The 26,486-nt window shown below is 44.0% G+C and overlaps 1 protein-coding gene across 1 annotated transcript; it reads right to left on the bottom strand.

The window, feature by feature from the left end:
* Positions 1-3,019: 3,019 nt before the first annotated feature.
* On the bottom strand, positions 3,020-25,847 carry CPA2 (carboxypeptidase A2). Its single transcript, XM_007982922.3, has 11 exons — positions 25,677-25,847; positions 23,533-23,614; positions 22,740-22,874; positions 21,751-21,846; positions 19,362-19,463; positions 17,234-17,332; positions 15,739-15,849; positions 14,566-14,656; positions 12,822-13,021; positions 10,302-10,386; positions 3,020-3,563 (listed from the first exon to the last, which is right to left on the bottom strand). The coding sequence occupies exons 1-11, from the start codon at positions 25,751-25,753 to the stop codon at positions 3,376-3,378; spliced, it is 1,266 nt and encodes a 421-aa protein (XP_007981113.3). The 5' UTR covers positions 25,754-25,847; the 3' UTR covers positions 3,020-3,375.
* Positions 25,848-26,486: the final 639 nt, after the last annotated feature.

The raw sequence follows: 26,486 nt of genomic DNA, 5'->3' as shown, positions 1-26,486 counted from the left end.
GATTCCCAACCACCCTTGCAACTCTGACAGTGTGACAGGCAGGCCTCACCAATGCCTCTCCCATTCCTTTCAAGTGATAAAGGTTGAGCCTCTCCATTTACAAGGTCAGGAACTTGCTCCAGGAGCTGAAAAAGTCTGTGCCAAGGGTACCATATTGCTCATCACTTGGCATTTAAACAGTGTTTTTTCAGTGAATAAGAAAGTTCCACAGTGTTGGATGGAATTTATCCTGATAGGAGAGGTCAGATTATAAACCTGGCATAGAGTTACCTCTAGAATAAAAAAACAGAAACGTTAAGACTATCTAAGCAACCCTGAGCTGGCTCCAAGACCACATGCTTGACAAGCCCTGCCAGAGAATTTCACCAGGGCAAGTCAGGATGAGGAAAGAGGTTTGTGGCCTCTTTTATGGATCTGAAGCCTAATTCTTATGACCCCACTAAGAAAATAGAACTGTATCAGGCAAATGATATACAAAGGATGTTTCAGTCTGAATAAATTATCAGTGTTCCTTGGGGTCTGAACTATAGGGAAGGCTTAATGGTTTTATCAATAATAAGATTTTCGGCCGGGCTCAGTGGTTCAAGCCTGTAATCCTAGCACTTTGGGAGGTTGAGGTGGGCGGATCACGAGGTCAGGAGATCAAGACCATCCTGGCTAACACAGTGAAACCCCGTCTCTACTAAAAATACAAAAAAAATTAGCCGGGCGTGGTAGTGGACACCTATAGTCCCAGCTACCCAGGAGAAAGGCGTGAACCTGAGAGGTGGAGCTTGCAGTGAGCTGAGATCGCGCCACTGCACTCCAACCTGGGCACCAGAGCAAGACTCCATCTCAAATAAATAAATAAATAAATAAATAAATAAATAAATAAGAAGACTTTCTTATACTTCCTAGACTGTGGGTCTGGTATCCTTTCCACCAAGTCACAGCTGAGTAAATGGAAGACACTCATGATCTCCATAACGTCTTCAGGGGCTCCGGGACCTCTCAGACTGTCCTGGGAGCCCCAGTTCCCACAGCCTTTCCCATCCTACCCTCCCTACGGTCTACATGCTTTCCACATCCACACAAGGGAAGTGGACACAACCAAGGGTCACAGTTGAGAGAGTTAAAGAAAAACTATTCTGACATGTGTTAAAATGTAAGACCTAATTCAAGATTATGATTGGAACCATGGCTCTTTCAATAGGAGAGACTTATTGTGCTTAAACTGAATATAGCAAAGAAAACAGAGAGGATCAGTGGGATTACTAAGAGAAGACATCGAGGTAGGGGGATTCTTGCTAAAGGCAGGCCAAGGACTTATACATCAAAGGTGGGGATGAGGAACTTGATCGGATATCAAGGTGGGAGGGATGACTTCAGAGGATCTTTGCTCAGCCTGGCTTAGCCAGGGCTCAAGAACCAGCCTAGTCAAAAAGAGGGTGCAGAATCTCCAGTGTGGTCCCGGAGAGAGCCTTTGTCAGGAGCTGTGGAGTTAGGGGCCATCATCTCCTCTTGCTCCCTCAGGGTCCTTCTGTCCTCTCAACACTTAAACTGAATTCCTACACCCACCCTGTCCACCACAAAGCGTGGGTTTAGTGTCACTGAGATCGATGTCAGCTTTGAAGTTAGCAACAAGAACAACTGAGACCCAAATCTAAGAGATGTGAAGTGGAAGAATCAAGGACCCAGAATTCTAGGCAAGCTGAAACTTAGTTCTTATCTTTTTCTCCCAGGGAAAATCATCCACATGAAGAAAACCTAAATCCCCAATAGAAGTCAATATCTAAAGAGAAACTGTGTGCAACCTGAGACCAAGGCTCGACAGGGGGGCAACCAGGAAAAAGGAATATCGTTGGCTTGGGTCCCCACCAGTTTGTGTGTTTGTTTTTTTGAGACAGGGTCTCACTCTGTCGACCAGGCTGGAGTACAGTGGTGCGATCATAGCTCACTGCAGTCTCAAACTCTTCGGCTTAAGTGATCCTCCCACCTTAGCCTCCCAAGTAGCTGGGACTACAGATGTTTGCCACCATGACAGGCTTTTTGTTTTGTTTTGTTTTGTTTTTGTAGAGACGGAGTCTCACTGTGTTGCTCAGGCTGATCTCAAACTCCTGATCCCAAGGGATCCTCCCACCTCAGTCTCCCAAAGTGCTGGGATCACGGGCCTGAGTCATCATGCCCTGCCCCACCAGTCTTCATAAAACAGCACAACACACCAGGAAAGAAAAAACCAAAGGCAACGATGGAACCAGGTATAGCACCTGGGACAAGGCCTGGCATAGTGCAGTTGCTTAATGAGTATTTACTGAATAAATGAACTTGAAAGTCCATTGCTAGCCCTAAAATGCTACACTCTTAAGATGAAGGGACTGACACATGCTACACCATGGATGAATCTTGAAAACATTATACTAAATTAAAAAAAAAAAATGCCAGCCACAAAAGGGCAAATACTGTTTAATTCCACTTATATGAAGTACCTAGAATAGGCAAATTCATAGAGACAGAAAGTAGCTAGTAGTTGCCAGGGGCTAAAAGGCAACAGGAATGGGGAGTTATGGTTTGATGGGGAAGAGTTTCTACTTGGGATGATAGGAAAGTTCTGGAGATGGATGATGGTGATGGTGGCATAATGTTGTAAATGTACTTAATGCCACTGAATTGTTCACTTAAAAATGGTCAAAATGGTAAGTTGTATATATAATTTAACACAATAAAAAACTGTCAAATGGGGCCAGGCACGGTAGCTCATGCCTATAATCCCAGCACTTTGGGAGGCCGAGACGGGTGGATCACTTCAGGTCAGGAGTTGAAGACCAACCTGGCCAACATGGTGAAACCCTGTCTCTACTAAAAATACAAAAATTAGCTGGGTGTGGTGGCAGATACCTGTAATCCCAATTACTTGGGAGGCTGAGGCAGGAGAATTGCCTGAACCTGGGAGGCAGAGGTTGCAGTGAGCCGAGATCGCACCATTGTACTCCAGCCTGGGTGACAGAGCGAGACTCCGTCTCAAAAGAAAAAAAAAAAAAAACTGTCAAATGATGTTGGGAGCACTCTTCTCAGAATGGATTTTTTTTTTAATATTATTATTTTTAGAGATGAACTCTCCCCATGTTGCCCAGGCTGGTCTCAAACTCCTGGACTGAAGCAGTCCTCCCACCTCAGCCTCCCAAAGTGCTGGAATTTCAGGTGTAAACCACCACATCTGGCCTCAGGATGGATTTTTAAAAAGATGAAGGGGTACAATGCCATGACTTGCTGTGTTTGCGGGCAGCAGAAAATGGAGAAACAGTGCTCCCAGATCAGGCTTAGAAAAATAAACAATACAACCCAACGTTGCTTCAAACCAAAGAGATTTTAATGGCTCTTGTTTTCTTCCTCAGGGCCCTAATAGGGGTGGTCTCGCACATGCTCCATAATTGCCTTCAAGCCAAGCCAGGTCTCCTCAGCTGTGGGAAGGATCTGATGGGCTGGCAAGAGGAAGCCATAGCGCCCTGTGTCTCTCAGTTCAAAGGCAAATGAGTACTTGATGCCGTAATCATAGGACCAGTCAATGCTTCCTCCACTGGCTTGGTCTGAAGGGCAAATGAGAATAAAGTTTGGTTACACGACTTCACAGCAATGGAACCTCTATATTAAATTCTACCTTCATAGGTAAGCCAGGCCCCTAGGTGTGAATTGTAAGAGGGGGAAGAGTTTAGTAGAGGATCACATTTATGAAAAAATACAATAATTTGAAAAGCAAAAGGTGTTATTCAATGGACACTGAACTGAGCCTTCCTTTGGTGTTCTTAGGAGCCTCTGGTTTTACCTACGTCATCCTAAGTGGCCTCTTCTCCACCTTAGGTAGGCCACACCGCTTCCTTCTTTAGAAGGTACAGATGTGGTTTTCGCTAGTGGGAGTGGAGGGATTATAAATGCAGTAAGAGGTTCGGTCCCTATCCTCAGAGGACTTTCAGCATTAAGGGTGGGGCAGGCTCTGCTCTGCTACCAAGTCGCATGTCCAGCACCTCTGTGTGGTGGGTTCAGCCAACACAGTAATGTGCACCTGAGATCTGTGTGGCTGCTGATGTGACAGATGATGAAGGAAGATGGCATTAACCTACGAGTCAGTCATGACTCAGAAAAGCCTAGCAATGGACCAGCCCTGTGGCCCCTCCCAGGAAGGGCAGTTAGAGGTCACAGGAGGACTTGGCAAGGGCACAGATGGTGGAAGAATGGAGCTGGAAAGACCAGGGAGGTTGTACCAGAAAAGAATAGGGCTAGAGGTTAGTATTGTAAATTAATATTGTCAACTTCCATGAGTTTTGTCTTTGCCTTCACCCAGCAGAGCAGCTTGGAAATTAATGCCTGGTAAATAATAAATACTAAATGGTTGCTGATTTGAACTGAATCTTCCCTGGACCAAAATTACCCACTCACACCTTTTGGTGTGGCTACGTGACACGGCCAACCACACTAAGAGGTCCACTGTAGACAGAGGCCACAGAATACTGGCCTCAGATAAAATCCCAACCCTATAAATCATTATCTGGGTGACCTAAACTAAGTCATTTATTTCCAGATGCTTCACTTGTTACATAGGGATGATATTACTACTTGTTTCACAGGGCAGTGAGAATTAAATAGCATAATGGTTGTGATGACACTAGTTGGCTGTGTCCTTAATGTGCTAGGCTCTATGTTAAACTGGTCCATGAATCTCTAGGTAGGTACTAACATTATTCCCATTTTACAGATGAGGAAACTGAGATTAAGAGATTAAGTGGCAAGGTGTCGTGGCTCTCTGCCAACACTTAGGGGACCAAGGCAGGAGGATCACTTGAGCCCAGGAGTTTGAGACCAGCCTGGGCAACATAGTGAGACCCTGTCTCTACCAAAAAAAAAAAAATTTTTTTAATGAGCTGGGTGTGGTGTCGCATGCCTGTGGTCCCAGCTACTCAGGAGGCTGAGGTGGGAGGGCTGCTGGAGCCCAGGAGGTCCAGGCTACAGTGAGCCATGATCCTGCCACTGTACTCCAGCCTGGGCAGCAGAGTGAGACCCTGTCTCTAAAAAAATAAATAAAACAATAAAATAAAAATAGAGATACTAAGTGAAGGAGCTAGGATAACAAATGTAGAATAAGCATTCAATAAATGTCAGTTATGTTTATAACTATCATTGTCAACAAATGACCAGGATGCAATTAAAAAAGTTAGGCCACATTAAGGATCGGAGTTACCTGTGGGAGAGCATTCACCAGGAAACGAACAATCGACATTTATATAGTACTTTAGAATTAGGGAACACTTGTATTCCACATATCTTTTGAACCTCTCAACAACCTATTTCACAGATGAAGAAACAAGGGAGAATAAGTGACTGGACCATGGCTACTTCGTTCCAAAGCGGCAGTGCTATAACTCAAACCCAGGGCTCCGTACCCAAGCCCTGTGTTCTCTCCCCACTATGCCTGTCTGAGAAAGAATTCAAAGAACAACTTCTGGGCCAGGTATAGTGGTTCATGCCTGTAATCCCAGCACTTAGGGAGGCCAAGGTGGGCGAATCACCTGAGGTTAGGAGTTCAAGACCAGCCTGGCCAACATGGTGAAACACTGCATCTACTAAAAATACAAATTAGCCAGGCATGGTGGTGCGTGCCTGTAATCCCAGCTACTCGGGGGGGTTAAGGCAGGAGAATTGCTTGAACCTGGGAGGTGGAGGCTGCAGTGAGCCAAGATCGCCCCATTGCACTCCAGCCTGGTAACAGAGCAAGACTGTTTCAAAAAAAAAAAAAAAAAAATTAAAAAAAAAAAAAAGAACAACTGCTGAACCAAACACCTACTGTAGCACAACTCCTCAAAGCCCTTTCCAGATGGGAAGCTGCCCAGGAAATATCTCACCTACTACAACCATATGGCCACCTCTTGGGTGGAGTGAGGCAGGTGTTCTGCCCAGAGCTGCATACTGACCTGGGGCAGGAAGCAAAAAGTGCTGAATTAAAACTAGTGCTTAGAGGTAGAACTTGTCCCAGCTGGAATGAGGCCAGGATAAGAGTCAGCTGTGGACAATGATGCAGCTAGAACTTGCCGGGCCATTCACAGTGAGGCTCCAAAAGATCATACAGCAAATCCTACACCTGTCCAATATCTGCTTATTGGAAATATCTTCCATTTCTGTGACCTCACCAAAGAAAACATACTAAACGTCAGCTTCCAAGGTCTATCTTACTAGTAAATACCTCCAGATAAGATGGATGAAAAGCTAGATTCCTTGTAATAAAATGGCTGAGACGTATGTAGGGGTCTCGAGGATACACAATGCTATTCGGCTGACACTCTGAACTCCAGCCTCCACTCAAAAGCTGCCAAGCAAAGGCACTCATTCCTCAGTCTTAAGCTGCCATCATGTCTCAAGCTGGGTCCATCCTCTGTCCCCACTGCCACCACTCAGAAGGCCCTTCTCCCTGGGGGTATCCCTGATCAAAGTGAGGACAATCCCATGTTAAAAAGGTCTCAGCAACTGTAAGCAAACCAGTCTTCCCAGAGAACTGCCTAAAAAATATGTAACAAGAGGCCGGGCGTGGTGCCTCATCCCTGTAATCCCAGCATTTTGGAAAGCTGAGGAGGGCAGATCACGAGGTCAGGAGTTTGAGACCAGCCTGACCAATATGGTGAAACCCTGTCTCTACTAAAAATACAAAAATTAGCAGGCATGGTGGTGGGCGCCTGTAATCCCAGCTACTCGGGAGGCTGAGGCAGGATAATTGCTTGAACCCAGGAGGAGGAGGGTGCAGTGAGCCAAGATCACGCCATTGCACTCCAGCCTGGGTGACAGAGCAAGATTCCATCTCAAAAAAAAAAAAAAACAAAAAGTAACATGAGCGCCAAAGCTGTTCATTCCAATTAACTTGACAATCTTGCCTCAGGAATATACTCCAAAAAGATCATCTAAGAGAAAAAGGAGTTTATACAAACATGTTTATAGTAGCACTATTTAGCAAAAAGATGAAACAATCCAAAGACTCAGTAATTGGGATATAGCAACATCATGGAATAACAAAAAACTAGAATGTAAATTCATAAAACTATAAAGGAAATGATGTTAATTTTAAAAAGCTGAACATATCGGTAATCCCAATACTTTGGGAGGCCAAGGTGGGTAGATCGCTTAAGGCCAGGAGTTCAACACCAGCCTGGCCAACATGTCAAAACCCCATCTATACTAAAAATACAAAAATTAGCCTGGCATGGTGGCACACACCTGTAATCTCAGCTACTTGGGAATCTGAGGCAGGAGAATCTCTTGAAGCCAGGAGGCAGAGGTGGGAGTGAGCCAAGATTGCACCACTGCACTCCAGCCTGGGTGACAGAGCGAGACTCTGTTTCAAAAAAAGAAAACCATGACTAGCAAGGGTGCATTCCCATGATTCCCGCCATCACCCCTCCTATGGCTGTAGCTACATCCAAGCCCACAACACATCCAAAGACATGCTTCTCTCATTCCATCCTGAGCCATAACTTCTGCCCACCTCTGCCTGTCCTCCTTTCCCCAGCTCTGGAACCTCACTGCACTGGTCATTTCTTCTCTCTCCTGTATCTTCCACCTCTCCCTCTATTTGTTCTTTCCCACAGTCAATAAATACATTTCTTATCTCAAAAAGAAAAAAGTCTTCCATTCTGCTCTCCTTCCCTTATCCACTCTTCTGAAACTGCTCTGGGTAAAGGTCACCAGTAAACTAGTGATGAAAATTCAGCGGAAAATGTCCTGTCCTTATCTTAGTTGACTTTTCATGGCCTTCACCATTGTTAACCACCGCCTCCTTTTCAATAATTACTTTTCCCCTGCTTTCTGACATCCAGGGCTCTCTGCCTTTCTGCCTAGCCCTTGCTGCTAACCCCTTCTGCAGCTTAACACCTTGCTCCCTGCTTTGCCCAGGGTTCCTCTCACTCCAAATGTTCTCCGTGCTCTACTGGTCCAACCACCCGCTCTATACTAACTCTTCCCAAATCTCTCTCTCCACAGAATCCCAGGGCATATAGTCCAAAACCTACAGATCATCTCCATTTGAATACCCTACAAGGAGCTCAGCCTCAATATGTCCACAGTTGAACTCATTATCTTTACAATCTCACCCCTCTTTCACCTTCCTGGACTTCTCCCTCAGTGACTGGCACCACTCAATGACTTTCAGTGAGGATCTCTCCCCATCCAATAAATGACAAAACTTCTTGGCTTTACCTCCTAAATCCCTTCCATCATCACTGGCCCTGCTGTAGTTTGGGCCATCGTCTCTCACCTGAACTCCTCCTCCTCTTCCCATGGGATGTCTCTACTGCAGTCCCTCATCACTCCATCCACACTGCTGCTATGTTTTAGCTAAACACAATGCCTCAATTCCCTCACCATCCTGCTGAAAACCCCCCAATGGCTTTTAGAATCCTCTGGGTTAAACCTAAACTCCTTACCATGGCACACAAAACCCTGAACTTCCCCAGCTCCCTTTTCTCCCTCTTTCATTTCAGCAATCTCAACCTCCTTGTAGCTCCCAGAACCCATCATGCAGTTTTATACTTCTATGCCTTTGTATATGCTGTTGACTGTGAGAATGCCCCATCCTTTTTCTCCTTCTCTATCTTCCTGGTGATCAGTCTTTACAACCCTACCCTCTTCCTACATGAAGTTTTTCTGCTTCCGTCAAATCCCCAGACTTTCTAATACTTCTGTACCATGTATACCCCACTATTGCACACATAATACAAAAGCTCGCTTGCCTTCCTGTTCATCTCTTCTATTAAAGAGTTCTTTGAGGGCACATTATGTCTCCAGTGCTTGGCATAATGCTTAACATATAATAGATGCTTAATTTAAAAGTCTGTTAAGCAGAATGGGTGGTCAGGCGTGGTGGCTCACGTCTGTAATCCTGGCACTTTGGGAGGCAGAGGCGGACAGATCACCTGAGGTCAGGAGTTTGAGACCAGCCTGGCCAACATGGTGAAACCCTCTCTCTACTAAAAATAAAATAAATAAATAATAAATAAATTAGCTGTGTGTGGTGGCGGGTGCCTGTAATCCCAGCTACTCCAGAGGCTGAGGCACAAGAATCCCTTGAACCTGGGAGGTAGAGATTGCAGTGAGCCAAGATGGTGCTACTGCACTCCAACCTGGGTGACAGAGCAAAACTCCATCTCCAAAACAACAACAACAACAACAACAACAACAACAACAACAACAGAATGGGTGCCTATTAAAGGCATTGGTTTCCAAAGGATCCTTGGGCATGGAAGCACTAGGGAACTCCTGGGCATGGAACTGTGTGGTCCTGAGTTTCCAGCTTTGTCCATAAGGAAGGGACCGTGCCTTTGAAGGACTCAGAACCTGCACAAGCATGCTCTGGGATTTCCCAAAGCACTGTAGTCGCTTCTTGTTTTTATCTCAATCCATTGGAGAAGAGGAGGGCCTAGAAAGTCTGATGGCAGGCTCCCCAGACTTATTCCTCACACTGCCGCTATTGCTGACTTCTCCTCCATCTTCACATACTCTGCATCAACACATGCCTGCCAACAGTCTATCCACAGAACCACCTGGGTCCTGTTCAAGAGTCACACCCATTCTGTCCCCGCAGTCCATGGAATTCTAAGGGCATGAGCCCCTCTTAGCCAGGAAAGGGAAGATAATAAAACAGCCAGGTCTTAGGCCAGGCACAGTGGCTCATGCCTGTAATCCCAGCACTTTGGGAGGCCAAGGTGGGCAGATCACCTGAGGTCAGGAGTTCGAGATCAGCCTGACCAATATAGTGAAACTCCGTCTCTATTAAAAATACAAAAATTAGCTGGGCTTGGTGGCACACACCTGTAGTCCCAGCTACTTGGGAGGCTAAGACAGGAGAAGTGCTTGAACCCAGGAGGTGGAGGTTGCAGTGAGCCAAGATCATCCCACTGCATTCCAGCCTGGGCAACTGAGTGAGACTCCATCTCAAAAAACAAAAACAAAAAAAAAAAAACAAAAAAAAAAAAAAACAGAGCCAGGTCTTGATAAAGGCTCATTTTTAGATAAAGAAATTCTACAGAATGAGAGTGAGCTGTAAGGATCTGAACAGGCACAGGAGAGGGCACAAAACATATACTTAGGGAGTCCTTTGTTCCGGCCATCACACAGTAAGTATCTCATGGAGGAGACTAGATTCACTGAGAGAAATTGGGGGAGTTTGGGTTCCATGCATGAAGAACTATCCCTTTCACATAAAGGCATGTAAAAGTTTTGGCCCAAACTCACACAGTGCCTGCCATCTTAATGGGTCATTCGTAAAAACTTCCAGCACACTGGATACTTACAGATGACAGAGCAGATTGGTCCCACTTTGTACTTGGTGCCATGCAGGCTTGTCAGAGATTGGGCAGCCTTTTGGGCCACTTCACTCTAGAGTAAGAGAACCAAAGAAAGGTGGACAGATAACACTTGTCTCTTGGGAGATCAGCTGCCCAACAGCAGAACATAGAATGCTCTAACTTAATGCTCCAGTTAATTGAGGTGAAGGCACAATACCCTTTTTATTTCAACCATTTTCACTGAGAAGTAAGCACAAGTTCACTTCTATTGGCTTTGAAAACACAACATGAAGGTCCTCATTGTCTATTTGATCATCCTGGTGTTTGCAACACTCACGGATTCATTATTTTGCCACCAGTTCTCCCTGGTGAGAGGTGAGGCTAGAAATAGGGTAGATTTAAGGGGTCTAAAGAGAATGTGGACTGACCCCAGGACATATGTGGGAAGCTGACTTTTCTTTTACTAGATCCCTACATTGGCTTATTTCCCTATGGCTGTCTCTTTTTCCAAGAAGCAGAGCTCAGAAAAATATTTTCCATTATTTGAGGCTTCCAATTTTGACTGATTGAGGCTTTACTGTCCTTGTCAGGGATAAATGTAAGGTCTTGAACTTGGGTCCAGGAAAACAACTGTACGATTACCAGATGGGAGAAACCTGGCGTGGTCGAATCCTTGGAGAGCCTGGGGGTTACTCTTGTCAATGAGCCCGACATGAGTCAACATTACAGGGCTACAGCCAAAAAACTAATGTGATCCTCAACTGAATGTGCAGAAGTGCACAGTCTGGCTGAGGGTAGTTATGGTCACACTCTGCTCTGTGCTGGGTAACCCACAACATACATTTCACATTCACTTCTGGGAGCTACCTGCTATAGTTTGGATGTTTATTTCCCTCAAGCCTCATGTTTAAATCTCATCCCCAATACTGGCGGCAAGGCCTAACGAGAGGTGTTTGGATCATGAGGATAGATCTGTCATGAATGGCTTGGTGCAGTCCTCACAGTTAGGAGTGAGTACTTGCTCTATGAGTTCCCTCGAAAGCTGGTTGTTAAAAAGAGACCGGCACCTCTCCACTCTCTCTCTTGCTTCCTCTCTCACCGTGTGATCTCTGCACCATATCAGCTCCCATTTGCCTTCCATGAGTGGGAAGCAGCCTGAAGCTCTCACCAGATGCCCAATCTTCCAGCCAGCAGAATCATAATCCAAATAAAACTTTTTCCTTAATAAATTACCCAGTCTTAGATATTTCTTTACAGCAATGCAAACAGATTAAGACACCGCCCTTGAAGAAGCATATTCAGAAAACAACAACCAGAATAGTAAGGGAACTTGAGCCCATAATGCGAATGCTTGAAGGAATTGAGGTTATTTAGAAGAAATAAGAGCTAGAAGAAGCAGGCTGGTGGTCTTCAAGTAATAGTGGATTCACCTCTTAAAGGGAAATAAGCTTGCTCAGTAGAACTAGATGATAAACCAGGCCTGATAGGTGAAAAACACAGAGATTTCGCTCTCCCTAAAGAAGAACACTAACAACCTAACAACCTTCCCCGACAGAATGGGCTCCCTTGAAGGCAGGAAGCCATCCAATCATAGCCTAGATTGACTATCTGCGAGAGGTTTGAGCACCAGGTTTAGATAATTTAAGGTCATCTAGGTCTAAAAAAAGAACATTTTAGAACATTCTTTTTCCCTGATACGACCTTGAATGGTAATACTCACCATCAAAACCTCACAGAGCTCAAATCTAACTGATGAGACGAAAGGCACTCTTGAATGGGAATAATATAGCCTATTTCTGTGTGGGGCTGCCGACAATAATCTACTCGAAGGTAAATTGACAAAAAGGTTCCAATTCTGGGCTTATTTCTAACATATGGGTTTCACAAATCCAGCCTAAAAGCCAAATTGGAAATATTTGCACATTCTTTTTAGCTGGGGATAGCTCTTGCTCCATTGTGAACAGCCTCCTGAGATGTCACCATCTGATCTAAGGCTGGGGCCAGTTGGCTTATTCCTGAAACAGGAAGGGTGACAGAAGGTATCAAGTTAGGGAAGTGAGTGTTTTACCCCCAACATCATACACCAGTGCATCATCATGGTAGATCATAGAGCCAAAGTCCCCAGAAAAGTATAAGACAAGTTGCTGAGAAGCAGAATTGCTCAACTTAGAGCATTTGACTACCAATCCAAGAGTCTCATATCCAAATCCGAGGGTTTTTCCCCCCATATGCAACGGAATAGCATGTTCTGGGAATCTATGCTCAAACTAGGGTCCTGCTCATCTAGATTAAGGTAACAATAACTTCATGAATTCTATTTCCCAAAGAAACTTAGTTTAGTAAAGTTCAAAACCAGTCTTTCAAACCTTTGGCTGCATATCATAATTTTCTCTGTGTCTGACTTTATGTCTCATTCATCGTTGTAATGGTACACCTCCACCTCAGGGCACGACTTTATGCCTGAAACTTACTTGACCACACAATGCACGTTTGTTGCTGGGCTGAAATTAAGTTTCAGAAACTCACCAGCTCATCAGAGTTATCTGGATTGGTACATTTGTACCCGTAGGGGAACATCAGCAGCTGGGAATAGCTGTGGAGGGTAATGAAGGCCTTGACTTTTCCATGACTCTTGATGAAGTCCACTATGGATTTCACTTCAACTTCAGAGTTGGCACTGGGTCCATGGTATGAATCAGAGCAAGGGTTGCTGCTGGCTCCAGGTCCTGGGGAGATGCAGAAGTAGCCCAGTGAGGACAGCGAGCTCTAAGAAGACACTGTAGGGAGGAGGTCACCATGCATCACTAATTTTCTCCTCTGGAAGTCAGGGCAAGATTGTCATTGTGTTAGATCAAGTGTCTTCCAAAGGTTATAGTCAGAAAGCCTAACTGAAGTGATTCTGGACACATCTCTTCTTCAAAAAAATATGGTTTCTCTATACAGTAGAAAGAGCCATCTAATTAGATCATCTCCTCTCTGTAGGAGTTGTTGGAAGAAAAGCTAGATTTAATATTATAGATGGAATTCCTGCATTGGGTGGGAGTTTAGCAAGTTCATTTTCTGGGATCTCATCCAATTCTTAGAGTCCAAGAGTAGAAGATTCTATGCTCTGTAATTCCAAGGCACAAAGCCACAAATGCAAGGAACCTCTGACACCCTTTCTGCAGTGAGGAAATCATGACTACATTTGACAAGGCCACCTTTGGCCTTGATTGTCTCAGCAACTAGAGTGGTTCAAGACCCCTGAAATGGGTCCATTGTAGGCCTGGCCACTGTAGAGAAACTTCCAGGGGATGAGTAGGGGTTAGGATTCCCTAGGCTCCCCATGTGATACAGACAAAATGTCACCTTATTTTAAAATGATTTAATGAAAATAATATTGGGGAGGATTGACATTGAACCGTGGGCCATGGCTCAGTATTGTGCTTTATTTTTCCCCTACACTAAAAAAGAAAAAAAAAAAAAAAAAAAGAACTATAAAAGCAATGAATGAAGTTGCCACTCATCCATATCCTGTAGCAGTTCTCTAATATGTCCTGTCTTAGTTCCATAACTCTAATTAATTAATTTGTCTTACAAATACGTAGTGATTGCCTTCTGCGTTGCAGACACTGTGCTAGCTGTTAGGAATACGTCAGTGAAAAAGACACAGCTCCTGACTTCAATCTTATCATAGCCTAGCGAGAGGGAAAAAATTTTTAATTCTATGGTTAGTGAGACATAAGGGGTTTTCTCCAGTGGCTGAGGGCATAAAGGAGCCCCTAACCAGCCTGCCACGGAACTCCAAAATGTAAGAGCTGTCACAAAGCCAGGGCAGCAAGCTCACATTTTATATTTGAATCTGTTTTGAAAGTCAGTTTCTTCATCCTGTGTGTACGTACTTCTTTTTAGTTTTCTTTCTCGAAGCATCCACAGATGATGTAATGCTTCTCCTTAGAATAGATCCTAACCCCCTCTAGTGGCTGGCTCAGGGCTTCCCGAGTCCTCCTGCCATTGCGCAAAGTCTTGCTCCGGCTGCACAGAAGGCTAACCGGGCAACAGCTTGTGGGAAAACCAAGATGTGAGACAAAATATATTAAATGCTGCTCAGTGCTCTGTGACAGCACTGTGCTCCTGTGAAGGGAATTTAGTTAAGTGTTTTTCAAAGAGGTTTTTAAATGGCTTAAATCCTGGATGGGCTTAGCCAGCTGATGCACTGCAGGGCCATCTGAACCAGTTTGTGGGCCAGACCATGGGTTGACCATCCCTGGGGGCAAGTCCCAGGGCTCACCTCCAAAACCTGCATCCCAGTTCCGGTTAGGATCCACACCAACACAGAGGCTTCCAGATACCTTGGACCGGGTCTTCCGCCACATACGATTCTTTCAGATCCCACCCAAAAAGCACATGGAAAAAAAGAAAGAGGGTCATTCAGCCTGATCAGAAGGTTCCTTTAGAATTCTGTCAGTTTCCCTAGTTCTCTGGAATACTCCTTTCCCTTGGTTGGGGCGGTGGTGGACAGTCCTCATACAGGTTCTGCTAGGAGTTTCTCTGCCATTTCACCAAAGTGAGACATGAATACACCCCCATCTCCTCAAATGAACCTGCCAAACACGTGTCATGGAACCCTAGTTCTGTCCAAGGCCAACAGCAACAACCAAAAGCAGAAGAGAGGGTTCTGTGATGAGGCTATTTGGGGGAAAATATAGGGCTAACTTGGTAAACTTTCTTCAGAACTTCTAAGGATTGTTAATGCCTTGTTTTTTATGAACTTCTAAGAAACGGATATGGTGGGTGGTGTTTCCTAGACTTGACAATGGAACCCTTGATTCATATGGTATCTCATGGGATGAGTACTAGTATTAGTGTGAGTTTCTTTGAAAATGTCTTTGAAAACGCTACTGTAGTTAGCTCTCTCTAAAAATAAACTTGAAGCTGTCATTCATTTTGAATATATGTGGGGTCACAGTTGCTACAATAGTGTATTGTAATGAGATTTTAAGGGAGAAAAAACTACGTAACTCCTTTTAGTGATATTACAGAGGATTTCTCCCACAGATTTTAAGTAAAATGCTAGATGCACTGTACTGCCCACCTAAATCCTACTGCAATCTAATTGTCAGCAGGTAACATCCGCCTCCTCATTTCTATCAATCCTAACACAAAAAACGCAGAGATAATTGGAACAAATCTCCTAGATGACTCACGGTGAACACTGAGCTCTAATAGCCCAGCCTAACAGCTGAAATGGGCTCTGGCTGAGGCAACATGTAAAGACATCATGCATTGGAATAAGAAGTGATTATAACCACTTCTCTATCCCTCATTTCTGGGCGACTACTGAGAAATTAGGCATTCCATTTAGAGTAAATCAAGAAGAGAATGATTACTTTTATTTTACTTTTGAAGTTCCTACATATCTCCTTAGGTCCTTGTTGAAGAAGGAAAAAAAATCCAGGCTTACTTTGGTTTGAGAGAACACGTATCCATCAGGGTTTGTGACTGGCAGGAGGAAGATATCCAGGGTGTCCAGAATGGAAGTGATGGATGGGTTTTTTCCATAATCAGAGGCAATCTGAGCAAAGACAAGATAGATGTCAACTTCACACACCCCTTTTGTCAGGAACACAGGACAGAATAGTAAGGGAGTGGTTTTTTTCCAGATGTGAACCGGGGATCACTATTGGTCAAGGAAAGTCTTCCAGGCACCCAGCAGTACGGTCTCCTGCAATGTTAATGTGTTGAATATGCTAGCGCCTATACTTTTATTTCTAGTCAGAATAATTTACTTCTATTGAGTAAAAATCAGATATCATGTATCTACTCTCTTTCAAAAGCAGTAACATTCTTCCTGTTCATTCCAGTGAGACATTTTGCTATAGTGAGCAGTGATATATGTGACTTATGTGGACCTATGCACCAAAGAAATTTTGTTTGGTATTCCTTAATCCCCTACATGGGCTCACTTTCCAAAAGAACTCACAACAAACATCAGATTACTTAAATATGCAGAGACATTGCTAAAGACACAGAGAACCAGTTAAATTCCATTTGGGGAATTACATTTTTATTTGCCATCAACTGCAGTTGAGTTGAAGTTTCTGCCGGATTAAAATTTATTCATTTCCTGTGCTCAGCCATCCTAAGGCATTATTATTCAACTGTTAAATATCCATTTCATAATACCCTAAAGGTAACCGCATTTTAATTGAAGGGAAAAATGTATCAGTCGGTATGCACGTGGTTGCACATGCTTGAATGATCTGATGTGGATTGATTTCCTCTGCTCATGAATTAACATTCTGATTTATAGCATGTCATTTTTGAATTACTTAAGAAATACCAGACTAGGTCACTCCCAGCCCCAGGTCCTGACTCCAATACCAACAAACTTGTGGAAGATAGCTCTTACTACACCCTACCTTCAAAATCAAATTTGGGAAATTTTCAGAACAACCCAAACACCCTTAGCCAACTCCACTTTGGATCTGTGGGTTAAACTCTTCTTGCACCTGTTTGTATTTTCCAGCTGACTCCCTTTCATGATTTTTTAAATTTCTAGTACATCACACCTCAGCCCTCAGGGTTCCAGGCAGCAAAGTGATTTTTCTCTAGTCGGTTCTTATGCTGAAATCTGGCTCCCAAGGGTCCTCCCTGGCCACCCGTTCCATCTCTTTAGCTTACTGAGTCTTTTTTTTCCCCCTCTCTCTCACTCAACAGCAATCACCACATCATAGTGTCTTTTAACAGAGCGCACAGTGGGCTGCCCAAGGGGAGGAGCGTGGGGTGCTGGATGGGGCAATATCAAAAAAGGCTGGATTGGTTCATTGCCAGCCCGTGTGACAAGAGAAGGGTTTTGGCTGAGAGCGCCAGCCATCAGGACCACTGGGACTGTCATGGGTTTCAGTGGGCCTGACCCCAGAAAGGTAAAATAAGCGAGGAATGTTAGGCAAAATGACCTTATTTGCTGTCCAAAGTGCCGTAGCTTGTGTAACCCACTCTCGAGCATGGATCCCAGCATCCAGCCAGATAGCTGGCTTGTCTCCTCCGGTGCTGAACTGCAAAAGCAAGTGTGGCAATGTGAACGGCTCCACTGCCGTGGCACCTGGTTGCCTCCTCTCTACCCCAGACCATCCTTCTTTGTCCCTCTCTCTGTTCTTGATGTGATTAACAGAGAAGGAAATACAGACAGTGATGCTGTCGACTAACTCTCATTTAAGGAGAATTTTCTTTTGTCCCCTTCTTCGAATGCAAGTGTAAATGCAGACTGAGGGGCATAGACAATTCTCCGATGTTTGTAAAAAATCGTTGTAGATAATGACAGGAAAATATCTTCATATGCTGAAAATTGGAAAAAAATGGATTACAGGATTTCATTTTTATTTTTAAAGAAACTAGTTCATTTATATACCCACATACATATGGAAAAAAGGAAAAGGAGAAGGAGGAAGAGAGAAAAAGAAAAAGAAAAGAGAGAAAAAAGTAGAAAAATATACAACAGATTGTTTTTTGTTTGTCTGTTTGTTTTTTTTGTTGAGACGGAGAACAGATTGTTAATAACTATTATCCCATAGTTGTGGGATTAGAATTATGAGGATTTTTTTCTTTTTTGTTTCTTTTGTTGCTCTATTTTCCAAATGTATGCAATAATAGTGTTTTATTATAAAAATGCTTGTGATAACCTTTTGAGACCTTCATAAAAACATGATAGCAAACCTCTGGAGGTACTTTCCAGAGTTTAAATTTTATGATCTAAGTGACTTAGTTTTATTTGAAACAGTGGCTTTGCCAATTGGATCAGTAAATGGGGAGGAAAAGATTATTTTTGCACCATCAACTTCTATCTCTGTGCTGCATTCTAAACACAGCAGATAAGGTAAATGAGAAATGCAAATCCTTGCTAAAAATTACAGTTCATGGGTTCTAAGAGTTTTAGTTAAAAGTGTTTTGTGGCTTTTCCTCTAAAGAGCTCAAACGTAAAAAGCAGAGAACTTTCAAAAACACAATATCTTCCACCGCCGAACCACCCGGGAAAAGGGAAGGCCAGGGAAGACCACGGTGGAAGACTCTGGGGTTTTCTGACCCAGTTGGTGGGCGGGGGGTGCGGGTAGAGGAAATAAAAAGAAAGAAGGGAGGTAAACATTAGCAAATGTATCCCTGTGGTATAAAGCAGGCAAATCACTCCTCTCAGGCCTGCTTTGGGAAAAACGCTCTGGAGAAATCCATCTGTCCCAGTTAGTCAGTTGGTTCCCAGCCATAACGTTTCCAAATTTAGCGAGGAGTTGTGACATTACCTCTTTTTGATTTTTTTTTTCTCTTAACAAACTCTTTCTAGGAAATCTGGGGAAACAATTTCCACTGTTTTTGAGGACAAAGTGCAAAGCTTGAAATTATGTGCACAAAGACGGTCAGAGGTTACGAGATGGCGTCAAACCCTAACCTCTTTCCGTCTATATCCTTTTTCAAAAGATCTTCGTTCGGGGCATTTGTCTTTGCGGTTTAGGGTTTAGTTGTTCTGCATTCGACCAGAACTCTTCTTTAAAAACTAAAAACAAAAAAAAAGAAAAAAGAAAAAGAAAAAGAAAAAATGCAGCTTAGGCAATTAGTGCTTTTTCTTTTTTAACTGGTGTGCTTGTGTGTGTGTGTGTGCGCGCGCGCGTATGTGTGTGTGTGTGTTTAAAGAGGAAAGAAAAAAAAAGAGAAGGGGAGGGGAGCCAGAGAACTCCCAGCTTGATGAATTACAGCCCCCAGCCCACAACCTCCCCCGGCCCGCACCTCCCCCTTCCTCGGCTCCTATTGGCGCGTTTGCCCCGGTTCCCCGGGAGCTCATCTCTCAGGACGCGAGCATTAATTCACTCCTGCAGACCTGCGTCAGCTTGCGCAGGAACAGAGAGAAAGAAAAAGAAGGGGGCGGGGGTGGGGGAGTGGATACTCAAAACCAGCAAGGACCGGTTAGGAGGCAAAGAAAAAAAAATAAAAAGTGATAAAAAGGAGCCGCTCTGTAGCACAAGCCGGGACTGTTGGCTAGCCTGGGAGGAGGGGGATTCTAGAAGCATCGAGAGGAAGAACCGCCCCTGCACCGTGTACCTTAAGCACGTTCAAAGGCCGCTTCTCAAAAGAAGAGCCAATATTCACTTTGCTCACTAGACCAGGGTACTCAGCCACGAGGTTATCCATTTCTTGGGAAATCTGAAATGTTTCAAGTGAATAAATAGACATTTGCGAGTGAACCATCTGTTGCATGAAATCTGATCCCCTGGTGATTTTCCCCATTCCCTCGGGACACAGCGGAGGGGGCAGCGCGGCTCGAGCTATAGGGTCGGAGGGTTTGGATCCAGCTGAGTGCTGCTGAGTCCATCGGCGTCTGCGGGGGCTGCAGTCCAGCCGGCCCTTTGCAGTTTTGTGCAAAGCAAAATGACACACTTCCCTGGGGTACTTGTGGCTTTTGGCGACCCCAGCCCTTAGGTGGGGTTTCTCGCCCTTGCTAGCAGAGGAAAACAAATGGTAGTGCCCCCTCAACCCCAAAATGGATGTAGAGGCGATCGCTACAAAATGTCTTCCGGCTAAATCAGGCCCGGGGACAATGGGGTTTCTGCTGCAGACGCCCTAAGGCCACAGGCTACTCCAGCTCCTATTTTCAAGGCGACTGAAATTTTGTGCATCTGGGGAGCCCTAACTATGTCCCTTGCTGGGATTGAGACGTGTCCGGGTGCATTTGGAGAGCTAGCGGGAGGAAGTCAGTCCCTCCAGCTGTTGCCAGTATTTGCACTCCGTAGGAGACAGACATCAGTTTGTCTGGGAGGGAGGGAGGGCGTCCTGTTTGCTCCACTTCCTTTTCTTCCTTATTCTCTGTGCTGGTCCACAGTTCCCTATCTGAAACCCTTGAGGCCATATATATTTCAAATAAGATTTTTTTTTCAGGGGAGAATTTTAGAAAGGTAATAGGAAATATATATTATGTATTACACATGGGACGTTGCTCCGTATTCAAGCACATTAATATTTCTGGCAGTGAAACAAATGAGCAGTGAGGCACTTCAGGTCAGATTTTGCTCCCAAATGAGTTTAGGTCAAATCAGCTTTTCCCATCAAATAAATTAGAAGAAAAAAAATGTTTAAAGCTTTTTGCATTTAAAAACTGCCAACTTGGAGACTTGATGCCTACCAGATACCTCTTCTCTGGCTCTTTCCTACTCCCCATGCCACCCCTTAGCCCTACAACCACCATCCCCTCCGGCCCCTTTCCATCCCTCGACTCTTAAGTCATTGCAGATAGATTCCCGTGGGCCTGGAGAAGGGCTCTGTGTCACAGAGGTAAATGCGCACTGCCCAGGATCCCCACAGCAGCATGGAGCAGCCGATGCAGGAAGGGGATAGTCTCCACAGAAACAACAAAGCCCAGGAAAGACAGCAGAGACTCCATGAGGGTTTGCTGCCATGAGGTCTTCCAGAGCACATTCCTGGGAGGCAGAAGAATAGGATTTGGAGGCAGGGAACCTAAGGCCAATTCAGGCTGACTCCCTAGAACTACATCAAAAAGCAAACCCCAACTTTCTATGCCCAAGTAACAAAAGGACCAGGGGCTACTCCCTTTGCACCTACCACCCCTCCTCTTTCTGGCGTGGCAGAAGAAAAATTGAAACTAACTCTAATTGGCCCCCTCCCACAACGAGTCAGGTTGGTTGCAAGCCAAGTCTTCATTTGCGTAGGAGTATAACTTTGTAACTTCACTTCAGCCTCTGACTGGCTGCTTTCTGCAACCAATCAGACTGATCGAAGGCTACTACTGCATTTACATAGGGCGTACACCAAGTAACCAATGGGAAACCTCTAAAGGGTATTTAAATCCCAGAAAATTCCGTAATGGATTTTTGGGCCCCTATGCTCGGGCTGCTCTCCACCTGTGGAGTATACTTTTGTTTTCAGTAAATATCTGCTTTTGTTGCTTCATTCCTTCCTTGTTTTGTTTGTGCGTTTTGTCCAATTCTTTCTTCAAGAACCTGGACACCCTCCACCAGTAACACTTGGATGGAAGTCAGAGGCGTCAAAGGTGGTCCCTGATTCCATCATCAGTGGCAGCCCGGAAGCACAGCTCTCATTTGGCTTTGTGTCCCCATTGCATCGTCAGTGGCAGCCATGATGGCTTCCCTGGCTTTGTGGGCAGCACAGGTCAGAAGTCAGCAAGGGGGCTTAGGGCAAGATCACCAGCCTGAGAGGTCTGCTTGTGGGTACCCTTTAGACACTCCACAGTGGGTGGCCGTTGAGATGAGCAAGTGGACTTCAGCTCCTACAGTAAGCAAGAGTGGGTGCGAAGCCAGTGACACTGGTACTGGCTGTGAAATCCTAGGGAAACTTAGAGAAATTAGAAAATAATAGAAGAATAATTTCTAGGCCATCAAGTCACCACGTGGAAGTAGGAGCTTTATCCCTAGAGGAGAGAATGGCCCCTGTGTAATGTTCATTTTGAAACACCTACCTCTTCCAGGGTATGGTAGGCACCAAAATTGAAGTTACCACTCTGTTCTCTTCTCCTGTTAAAAAGCATTTCTTCATTCTCTTTGTCCAACAGGACCTAAGATAAAACAATTCTATCTATGATTGGTTTACAGCAATGTATTTCAGTCTGTAGTTGTGAAGGAAAGGGTAACACTCGGGTCCCCAGTACCAAGCTGTCCTCTTCTTGTCCTGTAGGCTTTGAGGTCATGACTTTCCCTTATTCTGGCCCCACTGTGAAAGGGGATGGAGCATTAATGGGACTTCCTACCAGCCAGATACTGCAGGTGTGCCAGGGTGGATTTGCAGGCATGGTCTTATGGCTCATCTTACCTTTCTGGGAGCTCAGGGCCTGAGTTAACCTCTAAACAAAAACTAAATCAGGCTAGACTTGGTGGCTCACTCCTGTAATCCCAGCACTTTGGGAGGCCGAGGCGGGCGGATCACTTGAGGCCAGGAATTTGAGATCAGCCTGGGCAACATAGTGAAACCCCGCCTCTACTAAAAATACAAAAATTAGCTGGGTGTGGTGGTGCATGCCTGTAGTCCCAGCTACTCAAGAGGCTGAGGCTGGAGAATCGCTTAAGCCTGGGTGGCAGAGGTTGCAGTGAGCCGAGACTGTGCCACTGCACTCCAACCTGGGTGACAGAGTGAGACTCCTTCTTTTCCTTCTTCTGCCTAATACCCTTTGGTTTGTACTTTATATTTCATGCTGTAGCCTCTCTTTTGCCGTTTCCCTTAAATTCTTTGTTACAAAATTCTGCATGTATTCTGCATGTGCCAAATTCAAAAGAGAGAAAGACAGTGCCCTCCTACCCACCTTGCAAGGGGAGCCCAGACTGCTGGAAGGTCCTAGTGGTACCCACAGGTCCCTTCCCTGCAGAGAGTACTCAAGCATGAAAGAAGATGGAACTGAACTGACGTTCATGTGGCCCAGCAAGCTGCAGGAAGGTGAGTCCGTGGCATAATTACCTGCACATCTTCAATCATGATGGAATAGGCAATTCCCTGGGACTCCAAGAATGCTTTGACTGCCTGAACGCTGACAAAGGGAACTCGGATGTGGGCTGTCTCCCCTGGGGTGCTGGGTGATCTCCAAAAATCAAGCTGAAAGGGATAAAAGTCCAAGCCAAGGCAATGAATGGGCTATTCTGGGGAATGGACAGTTCAGCACTGATGGATTTCTAGAAATCAATTTGCATCAATTTTATCTTGAGCCCACAAGTTTTGGAATCATTGTGGAATCACTATGATATTGCAACAACGGCGTTTAAACATCCGTGTGTCAGCAAATCCATTATATTGTTTCCTCTGCCCCTATGGCTAGATATTAAAACTGGCAGAAGGAAAAGATTATTAATACGATCGCAGTTTTTTTAAGCTGGGATTCTAGTGATCCAATTCATTTAATAATAGGATATAAATGCTATAAATTATTTTACAAGGGAAATATGCACTAAGGGTGCTTAATTTTTTAAAGTAACTTTCACATTTGATATCTCCTTTCGTTCTTACAATAAACCTGAGAGATAGAAGAACGATATATTTATCGCCATTACTCTGAATGAGAAAATGAGACACAGGAAAGGTAGGTGACTTGCCCAGTATCCTGTAGTTGGGACTAGAGCCCAGGTTTTCAGAAACCCAGCTGCATAAGTTAGCATTTCACACTATGTCATGGGAGTCAGAATACAGTCCAAAATAGATCTCAATCATGTTTAACAGTATTCGTTCTGGGAACAGAAACTCGCGCTAGATCAAATACCTGGAGATGTTCTTGAGCCTCCAATTGTAGCAGATTTTTAACTTGTTCTTCATTGCTTGGTACAATCTCAAGAACTTGGTCTCTAAAGAAAATTAACCACAAATGTGACCTTAAAAGCAAAACCTGGACACTTTCCTGTTGCTTTCTGCACCTGTTAGTCTCTGTGTATAACAGGTTAATGCAACGGTCAATAATCTCTGTGACAATCCAGAAACTAATAAATAGTATACTAAACCCACATCGCCAGAATGAGAAGGTGATAGAATGGCATTATTTCTTCCCAGGAAATGTTATCTAAATAATAATGAAGAGGTGTACCTGCTCCTAGCAGGAAGCCTGCTGTTAAAGTTACCTTTCCCTTAGCTAATGAATCAAATAACACCTGCTGCTCGTGGAGTGTTAGCTTTTAATACTTGCCTGTTCCTGTTGTTCAGAAGTAAGTTTTTAAAAAGTGGAATAATTTGGTGCTTGTAAGAGGAAACAGTTCATATGTGGGTAGACCTAAGGGTTTGTTTTTAATGGTTTTGGGGGTTTTGTTTGTTCCTTGTTTTTGTCAACTGAAAATGTATCAAGGTTCTATCCCCAAACCCCATTTATGTGGCCCAAACATGGGGCATGGCCAGAGATAGTTGGGACCTTGACAAATTATGTGCCGTGCCTCTCTTTATACACACACACACACACACACACACACACACACACCCTTCATAGGGAATGAAGGATGAACAGGAAAGAGAAATCTCAAAACAATCAAGCACATATCTTTACGAAGAGTTCCCTTGGTGACAGAGCTTCGCCTTCTAGCCTTTCTCCAAGTAGGCAGACTTCCTAAGTCATTGTCCCAACCATTTGTAAAGTGGAGAAGGAATCAATACAATGAACCATGTACAGAGACCAGAATATGGGTCTTCTGAAACCAAGCCCCATGCAATTTCCTACGAACTCCAGTGGAATACAGAAGTGATGGAACATGAGCTCTTTGAGGCTCATCTGCCACAAATGGTCTGAAAATTCTTCCATTTAAGTCTCATTATTTTTGGTTAATGCATGGACTCCCAGGAGTCCTCCTTTAAAATGGGAAGGCACTGAGAAAAGTAATACAATAGGCTCATATTTCCTGTTGTGTGTTCTGAAGAATAGTAGTTCTTTGAGTTACTCAGAGACAGAAAAGGAAGGAAGGAAGGAAGGAAGGAAGGAAGGAAGGAAGGAAGGAAGGAAGGAAGGAAGGAAGGAGAGAGAGAGAAGGAGAAAGAAAGAAAGAAAGAGAAAGAAAGAAAGAAAGAAAGAAAGAAAGAAAGAAAGAAAGAAAGAAAGAAAGAAAGAAAGAAAGAAAGAGAGAAAGAGAGAGAGAAAGAAAGAAAGAAAGCTGGAGGCAGTGGGTAGTTGATAATTTAAAAAAAGGGTACATGCTGCAACCTAGATCCCCTCTTATAGATTTATAATGCACACTGATTTAACCAAAGCTCCTAGAAATCCTATAGTTTGTTTAACCCTCTGATTCCCACATTTATTTGACCAGTGGTTTTTTGGAACCAAACTTATTTGACTGTTTTCTTAGTTCCCTGGACCACTCTTCAAAAAATGTTGCCTAAAGCCCTTCATAGAATCATGAAGCAAAGTACTGCGGAGCAAAAATGAGTCCTCCAAAGCCAGGAGAGGAGGAGTTGAGCTGAAATCTATAGCCCTGGCCTTTCTACTTCATGAGGTTCCACCGCCTAGATGCTGAATCTAAAGATCGGGGGGTAGGGGACAAGGGCTAATGTGCATGGTAAAGCCCAGAAGAACAGGAGGAGGTGGGAGAGTAGCCTTGACACCAGCTGAGTTACCTGAAACAAATGGCTACACAGTTGTATTTTCCTTGATGTCTATCAAGCCTACAGTCTGATCACTGGAGGGAAAAATGAGTAAGGACAGAGAGAAATAGGGTTATGTGTGTTCAGTTTTCCCTTTTGTCTTCCCCTTTAAGTGTCATTCATCTCTTTTTTGATCATCCACTCCTATTTTTCCCACTATCGACTTATCCCTAAATCTAAGAGAACTTCTCTGAAAACACTGAACACTTATACCCATTTACTCTGTAACAATCAAAGGCTCCATCAATCAGGTAAGTAAAATTCAAAGAAGCACCAGAAAGCATAACTTACCCCACAAATGTTTCTAGACAGTAGATATGCCCAAAAAGGGCACCAAAAAACAAAAACAGGATCGACCTCATGGTCATGGGTTTTCCTGGAATCCAGAATTCAGAGTCCTTCCTGAACTTTATTTATAGGGATGGCAGCTGAGGGTGATGTACTGGCCCTCTGAGAACTCATGTGAATTCCCACATGAGAAAATTCCCACCTGCATGTGAAATTCTCAAGGTTGTAGACATCCACCTGTGTGATATCACCAATCTGTACATTTTCAGTTCCTAGGATGAGATAACAAACTTTGATGGAAAGAGACCAAAATTGCTAGAGCATACCAAGGGCAGTATAGGTATGATTGAGAACATAAAATGCCACTAGCTACCCTGCGATAGAAGCCAGATTAATAGACCTAGAGGTTAGTCTTTTCTGGGTCTCTGACAAAAATAAAAGGCCAGAGCATTTATAGTAATTACTCAGGCATCCTGTCTATCACATTCCATTAGCTTACTCATTTGTTTATTTTTATAATGTTTACCTTGAAACACTGCAATCACTCAGTTCACATCTGCTGAGTGTCCCTGTAGATGTGACCCATTCCAATCCTCACTCTATATTAAAACAAAACAGAAGGCCTTTTAATATTCAATTTTGCACTGTCTCAAAAGTGATCCATCTGCATTTACACCAAATTGATATCCCTCTTTCTGTGCTTTTTCCCAAAATGAAAATGTCTTTCTGATGACATTTCCTATAACAAGCAACAATGAAGTTGCTTGTTATAAAAAGTATGAATTAAAAGGAAGTGTTTTCTTTAATCATCAA

Source organism: Chlorocebus sabaeus, chromosome 21 (genome assembly GCF_047675955.1).
Source record: "Chlorocebus sabaeus isolate Y175 chromosome 21, mChlSab1.0.hap1, whole genome shotgun sequence".
Taxonomy (NCBI): Eukaryota; Metazoa; Chordata; class Mammalia; order Primates; family Cercopithecidae; genus Chlorocebus; species Chlorocebus sabaeus.
The sequence above is the reverse complement of the archived record's forward strand: the minus strand, read 5'-3'. Positions and strand labels throughout refer to the sequence as shown.